Source organism: Mus caroli, chromosome 1 (genome assembly GCF_900094665.2).
Source record: "Mus caroli chromosome 1, CAROLI_EIJ_v1.1, whole genome shotgun sequence".
Classification (NCBI taxonomy): Eukaryota; Metazoa; Chordata; class Mammalia; order Rodentia; family Muridae; genus Mus; species Mus caroli.
In genome coordinates this window covers 51,822,125-51,833,488 of record NC_034570.1, presented here as the reverse complement: position 1 = coordinate 51,833,488, position 11,364 = coordinate 51,822,125, and the positions used below count along the sequence as shown (strand labels likewise).

The following is an 11,364-nucleotide window of genomic DNA, read 5'->3' as shown; positions in this document are numbered from 1 at the left end:
TCTCCCTCCCTCCCTTCCTTCTTTCCTTCCTTCCTCTCTTTTTTGGTAAGGTTCCCTGGGTGATTCTGACCCTCATACTTTGTCTTAATTCCTCTATTTTTGACTTTGCTGGTTTAGTGCCTTGCCATTTGTTTTCCAATATGGTTTCCTAGCTGCTTCTTGTAAACGAGATAATACTGGCTTGAGAGGATAGGCCTTTTTATTTTCTCTTAGTTTCTCAACAGTCAAGGGGACATCAAAAGATGCCCTCTGGTTACATAATTGACTTAGAAGCTATGGGAAACAGCCTTATGAAAGCCAAAGGACCAGAAGAGAAGCCTAGGAAGACACTTTTTGAAGTAGTTGACACCAACCAGATACCACAGAAGGACCTGTAGCCACACCCCTACCCGCAGAGGTTGAGTGGGGAGCTCAGATTCCCAGCCCTGTCAACTGTCACTGTGCAAAGTCTTTGCTGGGCCATCTCTTTGATCCCAATGAGAGAGCTGTACTTTCCCCTCATGTGGCAGTAACAAGGCACCATCCTGCTCCTTCTTACCCACCTGCACCTGGTCAGTTCTTGTACAGAAGATGTTACTAAGAGCCACACTATTATAAGACTGTATTCAAAATATCCCAGAGTCTATAAACAGTCACCCATCAGTCCAAGAACCAGGAAAACCTCAACTTCAGTGAAGAAAGACCAACACCAAAATGAAACAAATGTTTGGCTCATCTGACAGGCAAGCAGCTATCATAAGAATGCTTCAATGAGAAATAATCAAAATGTGGAATCTTAACAAGAGAAAGATACAAAAATTATCAAAAGGAAATTCTGCAACTGGCAGACTTCAGAGCAGAAATGATGAATGAGCAAGAAAAACAACAATTAAAAACATGCAGACATGGTAGTATACTCCTTTAATCCCAGCACTTGGGAGGCAGAGGCAAGCGGACCTCTGAAGTCTAGGCTAGCCTGGTCTACAGAGTGAGGACAACCAGGGCTACACAGAGAAACCCTGTCTTGGAAAAAAACCAAAAACCTGATAATGATGATGATGATGATGGTGGTGGTGGTCGTGGTAGTGATACAATTATACCAATCTAAAAAAGGTAAAGAACAGACTAGAAAACAATGAAACCACGTGACAGGAAGAGGGATCTGCCTTGTATGTCACTGAAATCAAGTGTTTGAAAAGTAATGGCCAACTACTTTCCAAAACTGGAAGAAGATATAAACCCTTAAATTTAAGAACAGGGGTTTCCCCAAACTGGAAGAATCCAAAATAATTCTTGGCATTGCTGAATTTCAAAACACTAAAGACCTGAAAGCTGCCAGTGTCTGCTTTAAAAGTTAAAAAAAAGAAAGAAAGAAAAGAAAAAAAGTGTTTCTAAGATCATTCTATTCGCCCCCAGTAACCATGGTGACCAGAGGAAGTGGAACAAAACTTTCTAGTGTAGTCACCTCAGAATTATGTACTTGGTGACAATCTCCTTCAACAATGAGGTTCAGGGCAGGCTGGGGATGGATGAGAAGAGCTGTTTCTGGGCTCTTCACATCACGTGTGGGTTCACACCGCGTGTGAGTCCAAGGTTCCCACTCTCTGGGAGCAACGTCCGCTGAGACTGTTGGATGAGTTCTAGAAGGTGAAGGAAGCCCCAGAAAGTTGCCTGCTGCTAGTGCTGAAGAAAGTTTTACCTTCAAGAATTTGATCAACGATTTTAAATGCTTCGTCAACATTCCCACACTCCAGCTTCCGTTCTGACTTGAAGAAGGACTTGTGTTGTATAGCTTCCTGGAGAGAGAACAGAAGAGTGAGGCAGCCTCCAGAGAAAGCTTGGAAGTCCCAGGTCCTGTGAAAAACTCTGGGTAGCAATTTCTCCTGTGGGGTCCAGGTTCTCTCCCCCTGGTACTGGGAAGCTAAGCTGAAAGCCAAGCTTCAGAGACTCTCCAAGGAGCAAATGCAAATGTACCCAGTAAGTCTAAGCACAGAGTCTGCTCAGAAAATACCTGCTAAGAGGGGCTATAGAATAGAACTATTGTTTTCCAGGCTGACAGACCTCTGGGATTAAAAATCCATTGTATGCAGCCAAGGCTGACTCAGCCCCAGACAGGGTTATCTATTCATGGCCCCTTTCTCACCTCCTAGTGTTTGACTATAAGCCTCTCTCAGCATCAAGTGGCAGGCACACAAACAGCTGATGGTGAAATGAGACAAGTAAAGGGCCCTGAGGCATAACTGTCGTGTAAGTGCTAGCTAAAACCACTGATTGGAGACACAGGCTCTGCCTGCTGGACTCCTGCTCCTTCTTCAGGGTCCTGGGCATTTTATTTGCAGAGGGCACTGCAGTGACAGGGGCCACCTGCCCTGGATTGATGGTTCACATATGGCTTGCCTGGATACCACAAGTCCATTTACACACTGGCTTTCCCGCTGTCCAATTGAGAAGTACTTCAGGAGACATGGTCAGGGCTTCAGCTGCAACCCTAACTCCTAAAATTATTCTCTACCACAGATAACCAGCCATCTGTGAAGCTGCTGGCCGTTGGGGATTCTCCCAATTTCGGATCCCTCTGGCCACCAGAAACTGTAGAGATGCCTCCTCTCCGGGCACCTTATAGATACTCTTCTGTGATTGTGCCATTTCTTCTACTGAAGGGCTATGATCTTTGGTGGGATGTTTGCTCTGTGCCCTTGGGGAGCCCTGTTAGCTTCTGGTGGGGATAATAGTTGTCTGACCTCATAGGATTGCTGGGAGCACTTAGTGAGGTAGTATGAAGCCAACTTAGCACCAAGCCAGGCACGCATGCAGAGCACTGCTCCTGCGTTGACCATTGACCACAGATCTATTGCTGCTGGTAGTCATGGAGAAGTTCTGAGAAGGGCAGAATTTTTTTCACACTTGTTCCAAGAATCTGGGTAGAGTTTCTCCATTCATAGTTCTAAGAAACATAAGCTGGATGAAGCCTTCAGTTATTGACACAGATTTATTTGTTTCCAGTCCCTTTTGCTGAGTACACTCAGCCCCCCCTTTTTAAAAAAAATTAACCAAAAGTTCAGATATGGCAGGGTTTTGTTGAAGTGACTTTTCTACTCTTTTTTTGTAAGAGTTAATCTTTTCCGGTCTCATTTGCTGACTGCTCTTTGGGTGACTTTGAGCCAATTTCCTGAGTCCTCTTATCTGGAAAGTGGTCATTGGAGAGCCATGTGCTGAGAGTTGGGTGGGGCTCCTGTAAGAGTGGGCAGGTAAGTGACCTTAGAGAGCTTAACCTCTAACCACAATGAGAGGTGACACTTTCATGCAATACCAATATTTGATGTTTTGGCAAGCAAGTAGGGTCTCTTGGTCGAGGCTGAGGTAGCAAGGGCTTATGTGCAACTTTCATTTGGCTGTGAAGCCAAAGGGGCAAAGTGGATAAAGATTACAAACAAAAAATTGTTGAAGCACTCATCACTCATGCAATTCCCTTTAAAACATAATTCTAGCTCAACAGCAGAGATTGCATGGAAAGGGCAGAACAGTATGGAATGAGGGGATGGAAGAAGCAGAGGAGAGAAAGGAGGTTAGGACTGCACTCTGGCTAGAGAATCAGCAGCACTTCTTACTGTTGTGCTCTTGACGTGGTTTTATTTTAATTTGAAAACACGAAGGGAACTTTCCAGAGCTAAGGGCCACGTACCCACGAGCAAAGCACCACAGGAAGTAGACCCAAGGCCAAGATCTTGTGAAGACACTGACCTTGGCCAACTGCTTTCTCACTTTAGATAAGATGACCTACACAACACACCCGTGCCACAGAAAGGCCTCTGCTGCCAAGGAAGACGCCCGGCAGACCTGCCCTTGTCCTCTACCAAGGCTCTCTCTCCCGTTCTGCGAGAGGCTCACCACAGAGCATGGACACCATGTACATCCTGGAAACCTTGCTTGTTTTGTTGACATCTATGCAAAGGCCATAATTCAAGGGTCAAGGGGATGTGCATAGGCGAACACCACCAGTTCATGTCTTACAACCTCTGTAACTTTTCAACTTCTGTACAAAAATTAAGATAAAAATGCAAGATTCCAGGGTTTTGGTTTTTTTTTTTTAAGTTGTTGTTGTAGTTGTTATTGCTTAGTTGCCAAAATTCTGTAGGCGTCATATGATCCATGTCCCATGGGTATTTAAGATTTGCATGAAAGAATATTAAAGGAAGCCGGGCGTGGTGGCGCACGCCTTTAATCCCAGCACTCGGGAGGCAGAGGCAGGCGGATTTCTGAGTTCGAGGCCAGCCTGGTCTACAAAGTGAGTGCCAGGACAGCCAGGGCTACACAGAGAAACCCTGTCTCGAAAAACCAAAAAAAAAAAAAAAAAAAAAAAAAAAAAGAATATTAAAGGAGTATCTGTGGTATTTGCTACATGGAATATCTTATGGGTACTCACTGTGTACCTGCCAAAGCAAGAGAGACTACAAGTCAGAGCTGCAGGACTGGTTGTGCTATCTCAGCTGCCTGCCCAGCATTCTTACCTTTCCCCTTCCAAACCATGCTACTACCTTTGTTTAGGTGTCTACACCCCAGACAGCCCATGTACTTCATGGAGAGACCTGCCCCACCCCCACCTCAGTTGTGACAACAGATCTTCTGTTCATCTGGTCTGACATTAGTCCAGAGAGAGACATGGGACTGAAGCAGCCAAATGAATCTGGATCTCAGACATGTTTGAATCGCTGGGCCAATAGTGTACCACTCATCACAAACATGAACAGAGAAACCCAGGATTCCTGGCTGCCCTGGAACTACATGGGACAAAGCTGGGTTGTGAGCACCAGAGAAGAGACAGAAAGAACCAGGTTCCCGTGGAAACTGCCAATACACGTTGAGCCGACGGATACTCTGTGCAGAAGCCTACTGCATCAGATCTTCCTATTCCTGTGCATTCCATCAGATAGATCTTCCTATTCCAGACACACCATTCCCTGAACGGCCATCTGCTTGAGCTCATACCTCAATCGTTAGGATCAGAGGCTCCAAGTCTTGGTAGACCACCTTCACTTGCTTCGCCGCTTGCTTTGCCCGTGTCTCAGAATCTGCAATCACGGCACAGACAAGATGGCCCACGCAGTGTACCTGTGGCACAGAAAGGAGGGCATAAGACAGACAGACTCCTGTCATTTGCTGTGCTCCTCTCTTCCGTTCAGAGAGGGTCAGACTCTGCTTGTGTGGGGGTAGACTTCAGAGGACAGCCATAATTCACATGACCTCTGCCAGCTTACACAGCCTTGCCACAGGGAGGCCACAGAGAGCTTCAACCTTGACTTCAGACTTGGGAGAGCCAGAGGTAGGGGCTGTTTGAAATGATGTAGACAGTAGATTGAGATATGCAGAGAATCTGAATCCTGCCTTTGTTGTACTGCAGTAGCCTGAGATCCAGTAGCCAAAGCTGATCATTTGAAACTTTCGGGGAATCTCTGTTAGAACAACTCCTCTTGGCTTCACTATCATATGGGAAGCAATACAACGTGAAATATGTACATAGATTAAGCAGGAGCTCTCACTGCAGGAACTACAATAGGTAGGAGGGTATCTACAACTTGTAAATGAATTTAGAACAAGGATGGAGGGCTGGGTCCATTAGGTCTTCTCTGGAATGGAGGCTGTGGTGAGGGCAGGGTCCAAACCTCTTTGCTGAGCTTATTTTAAAATTCCATGGGATATATGACGGCGTAAATAAACAAATCAGACTTCAGAGAAGGAGAGAGGACTTTCAGATCAAGAGCCAAGGAATGACTTCACACTGGAGAGGCTAACTGAATTCAAAACTTGAGCTTGGGACATGTTGGGACTGGGGTAAGCCAGAGATGCTTGGGTAGGGGTTCGAAAATTTATATATCAAATTTATAATTCTCTGCCATGTCATCTTTCATGTTTCTTGGCAGCATAATGTTACAACTTTAATAAGACATCAAAGTAGCAATCTGTTTTAAAGACAGCATCCCGTGTATCCCAAGCTAGCCTCAGACTCATTGTGTAGCTGAGGATGACGCTGAAGTTTTGATCCTTCTCTCTCTACCTCCCAAGTGCTGGATTTATAGGCATACACAACCATGTCCAGTGTATGTAGTTCTGGGGATGGATGCTGGGGCTTCATGCATACGAGGCAAGCATTCCAATAACTGAGTCCCACCCCCCCAGCCCTGAAAACAGCTTACATCACCAACCAACTCTACTTAAGTGGGAAATGAATAAACTTGAGTTCATATCTATTAGAATATTTGTGATTCATGATTATTGCTCAAAGAATATTGAACTCTTTGTGGTATGAAAATTAGACACTATCCCCACGAAAATACGAAGAGCTGGTAACTGGAAAAATTGCTCAGACAGCAAGAAGGCAGTACCTCATCTGTGGCCAGAAATGTCTCTGTGCCGAAGGTGTTTGCTTCCTGAAGATGATCTGCAGTAATGATGTCCACCACACCAGGCAGGCTGAGAGCTTCCGACAGATCAATGGACCTACGAAAGCATATCAGATGGCTTCACAGAGCAGTCACACAGCCCAAAGACACCAAGAATGTGGCAGTTGGAAACTAAGGACTGTCAGAGAATTAATTGCTTTGACAGTTGTCTGCCAGGCAGTGAGGCATCATAAAGTTACTTGTGCAAGATTTTGTGAGGAATCCTATATTTCAATCCCATTTCATCTCTAGTGTGGGTGGCAGCAAGCCTCCATTTACCTACTCTTCATTGACCGGGCAGAGTTAGCAGGAAGAATCTTCCTATGTGTGGTGGGAAGACACTTACACAATCTTAGCGTGTGCTCTTGAACTCGTTACAAAAGCGAGGAAAAGCTCCCGGTCTACTGCAGGCATGTCGTCACAGTAGATGGCCTCGCCTGTGGCATGTTTAATCCCAGAAAGGTGCATGATGGGACGTCCAATGGGGTCCTGAGGCAGCTGTGCTGGGTCTACATTCTGTTTAATGAAGAACCGACATATAACTCATATTTCTACAGAGATCGTAGGAATAATCACAGGATGTATGTCTCGCATGAGAGGGTAGCTATGTAAACTCATGCTTAAGCCAGAATACAGTCACTATTTTCACTACTCCAAACAGGTTATGGGAACAATTTGGCAGCCAAATATAAATGTATGAATGTGGTGCATTTTTTTATTAGATTTTGGAATGTAGATGCCAAATATCACTAGTGGAAACTCTATTTGTCTAAGCACATAGATTCGATCTCTTTTTAAATATGAAATCAAATTTACACGTGGGAATTCAGGTGTGAGCAGAGATCTAAAGTAGCTCCATCATCTGCTAGTTCCATGGATCCAACTGCTCTCTTGCCAAAGGACTCCATTATCTCCACCTCACTCTCTCACTCCCTAACCTCTTATCCCCAACCCCAACCCCAACCCCCACCTCTCACCCTCACCCCACCCCTAACCCCCACCCTCTCACCCCCAACCTCACACCCCCACCCCCAACCACCCACCTCTTACCCTCACCCCCAAGCCCCACCTCTCACCCTCACCCCACCCACTCAACTCCCAACCAATCACCCTCACCCCAACCCCCCTCACCCCCACCTTCTCACCCCTCCAACCTCTCACCCTCACCCCCAGTCCTAGCCCCCACCCCCAACCTCTTACCCTCACCCCAACCTTTCCCCCCCCCCCCACACACACACACAACTGCCATTAGAGAACTGGATGGTGATGAAAGGACAAATGACAGGTGTCAGTCTGGCCTGTTTTCTCAAGTGTTGCAGAAGGTCAAGATTATTTTTCTGACACCCCTCCCCCACTCCCCACCAAGTACATGTTAGGCTCTCAGCTCGCACAATATTTGAGTGAAAAAATGATCCATGTCTCTTTTATGTTTTTATAAAATACTCTCAGAGATTTTCTGTTTCCTTCCTGAAAAGCAAACTTGTAGGTAACTTATAGGCTTGGACACTGGGCACGCGAACATGCCAGCAGGGATCTCTAAGGCTCCTGGAGTTTTCTATTATTAATGCTAACACCTTTTACTGTAAATAATGGAACATTTCACAACTGTGGAGAAAATCTTTTAAAACTTTACTGTGCCAGGTCTGCCAAAGACCACGGAAAGTCTCAAGCCTGGGATAGCCGAATGTGAAGACTGATTTATCAGTAGCCACCAGCTGCAAGGGACTGTGGGCAAGCACACTTGGCTACCTTCTCCTTGTTACACGGCTAAAGACACGGTGAGAAAAGGTGGCTATTCCTCCATTAGGCAATCTCCTGAAGCCACATGGGGACAATCAGCTACCGGAAGTTTTAAGCCATTAGGGCTTAAAGCTGGAGTGTAGCCCCTGTCTTTCTCTTACTTTCTGCCATGAGGTCCACAGTTTGCAGTCCTCAGCTTGCTTGCTACACCTCAATCTGTAGCTTAAGCAAGGATCCACCTCATCAAACACCATGATGCCAAACAATTGTCCTCTCTGTCATCCGACGACCTCAGTGTTCTTGAGGACAGTGAAAGTGAACTTCCAAAGCATGGAAGTGATTTGGGCAAAGTGTTGGTTGTAAAGGTTGAAGTTGCTCTGGACACTGGGATGCTCGTGTGTGTGTGTGTGTGTGTGTGTGTGTGTGTGTGTGTGTGTGTGTGTGTGTGTAAGAAACCATGGGGTGAAATAAAAACAAAATTTTCTCTGTGGGAAATACACTGCACCCCAAACACTGACTTGGCCCCCACATGGCAGACTTTCAGTTTCCTTTGGATGATCTGAATATTCATTAGTGGCTTTAGCTCCTCTCTGGAACGAGATTCATTGCCAAGGTGATGTTAGAACTTTCAGAAGTCACAGACTGTGGCCACACAATTTTTCAGAATGCCAGGGGAGAAGGCAGCTGTTTTTAACTTTCAAAATGTTCACTTCCAAAGCAGTTTGGCATATTTAAATTTTTTGAACATATTGGACTCAAAACCTCAAGGGACCTACAGCAACTCTAGTGCTCACTGTGACAAGATGCAAGTTTTTATAAGTAAATCCTACAGCAGGTCTGATGCAGCTCCATTTTAAAACCTCTTCCATTCCTGATTCAACAAAACCCTTGGTCCAGTTTCTTGACAATTATTTCAGGAAAACACACATTAAGTCTTAATCAGTTTACTAACAAAATGGCTCCATTTTATGATGCTATGAAAAAAACTCCATTTGAAAGCTCTGGGGAGCTCCTTAATCTCTGTAAGCCTTCATCAGGAAATCTAGAAAATAACTCTTAGCATTCATGTTTGATTTAACAGTAAAATGTCATTTGAAGAAAACCAAGCAGATAGGAAGAACTTGGAAAGGAAAGAATCCCAGCACTGGAACAAAGCAAACCAGCAGCTGTTATAATATCTGTACCTCAAGGTTCCATGGCCCTTGGGATGGGGTGTGCCCTTGGTCCTTTGAAAGGAACCAAAACAGCTCTTGAACCAACTCAGAACTTGCCTTTGGGTGTGCTTCAAACGCCACAAAGCCAGGGTAAACAGTATATAGCAACAGACAGATTGTTTATGTCCTTGGCCTAAAGCCATAATAAAAGAAAAAAGGGAGCCTGTAAGATTAAAACAGGCATATTTCTTCAACATTTTCTAGGTTTCTTTTTAAACGAGATCTCTAATTGGTTTTGGTTTCTTTTTCTCTTTTAGAAGTACTAGGAATCAAGCTTGGGACTTGTCTACGCTGTGTCATCAAACTACACTCTCAACCTGGTTTTGAAGCTTCAGTGAACCCTGAAGAAGGCAATGTATCACCAGCAGGCAAGGGACCTGGAGCTCTGTCGTTGAATTTAAATACACGCATGCATGCACGCACGCACGCACGCATGCACTAACCTGGTGGGTTAATGTTCTCCAGTGATGTTTTGAATGAAGATCATCTAAAGTACTCTCATTGTTGCCTGCCAGGCTAGGAGAGTGACCTGGGTCCTGAAAAGGCAAATAGTAGACACTTAAAATCTACCAGAATGTTCTGGGTGGGAATCCTGCTATAACTCTCAGCAGACATCTCTGCTATAACGTCTGACATTGGCTAAGCATTCACCCGTTCAGAAACCTGAGAATTTAAACAACCCCCTGATTACAGGCCATGAACCCCGAAAGGTACATATCTTCCTCGTGAGGTGATAAGTCACATGAAATTAGAATGTCATTGACCTCCACCATCTCCGTTTCATAAGGTTATTTTCCAATAACTAGCAATTTCCCAATTTTCCAATCATTATTTTCTCACCTTTGTCTGGATAGACAGTCTGACTTTTTCTAAGTGACGTGGGGACACATAACACAACAAAAGAGGAGTCAAATAAAACAGAAAAGAACAAACTTAAAGCAGGAAAAGCCAAAACTAGCACCCATTATTGCAAATATTGATAGAGCTGCATGGTGGCACCCAGCCAGGCTCTTGGGTATGCAGAGGTGGCCCAGCTGCCGCCACCCCACAGCAGAGGACCCTCGGAGGACAGAGGAAATGGGCCACACCCCTCTTTAGATGAGACATTAAACTATACTCTATGATTTTTTTTAACTTACACAATTTTAATGGAAGATAAAGCTAGCAACAGCTATTGTTTTCAAAGAGAGGAAGCTGAATGGAGCACAGAAGCTCTAATTACATCAGCTGACTCACCAAGAAATTGTGTTCTTTACTGCTTTTTAGGAGAGTCTACAGTTAGCCTTGCTTTTCCACCTTTGATCACGTGGTAGAAATAGGTCATATGTTTCTATATGACTTCAAGCTCCTCATCTGAAAAGTCTGATACAGCCCATCCATTGGCTTTTATTCTCATCTATCCTGGGAAGACACATCTCAAAGTCTCCATCAAGGAGGATTTCTTGTCTTCTGTTTATTTATTTATTTATGCATTAAATCTCATTAATTATTTGTGAGCTCTGTATGATTCAATTTTATCAAACCCGCTGCCTCTCCCAACTACTTAAAGTTATTGCGTTGGTCTCTATATAAGGCAAGGGGCCATGGCTTCTCGTCTAGTTGGGTTGACGGGTAGCATGAGGCTCATGAGGACAATAGGTCCAGGTTCCTTTGAACCAGAAAACAGTTTCTAGAAAACTTTTTCCCATCCGATTTCTCTAGGCAACAATCATGTAGCCCTTTGATAAGGGGAAGCAGGCAAATAAATGCCCGTGTATCACTAGTGTTAATAAGTACTACCATTTCTACCCGGCATTCCCCCAAAGCACCAGAGACTATGGAGCACCAGGGACTATGAAGCACCGGGGGCTATGAAGCACCGGGGACTATGAAGCACCAGGGATTGTGAGGCACCAGGGACTGTGAGGCACCAGGGACTGTGAGGCACCAGGGACTGTGAGGCACCAGGGACTATGGTAAGCCTTTTCCCTATGATGACTCATCTTCATGGTGCT

At 44.9% G+C, this 11,364-nt stretch overlaps 1 protein-coding gene across 2 annotated transcripts in view; it reads right to left on the bottom strand.

Annotated features, from left to right (window-relative positions):
* Positions 1-11,364, bottom strand: part of Aox1 (aldehyde oxidase 1) — a 72,742-nt gene that overhangs the window by 32,085 nt on the left and 29,293 nt on the right. For both annotated transcript variants that reach the window (XM_021156831.2, XM_021156825.2), the window contains exons 16-20: positions 9,814-9,906; positions 6,763-6,932; positions 6,360-6,474; positions 4,966-5,088; positions 1,679-1,775 (exon numbers count right to left, since the gene is read on the bottom strand). In XM_021156831.2, the coding sequence (XP_021012490.1) occupies positions 1,679-1,775; positions 4,966-5,088; positions 6,360-6,474; positions 6,763-6,932; positions 9,814-9,906 (598 nt within the window). The remainder of the gene's footprint in view (positions 1-1,678; positions 1,776-4,965; positions 5,089-6,359; positions 6,475-6,762; positions 6,933-9,813; positions 9,907-11,364) is intronic.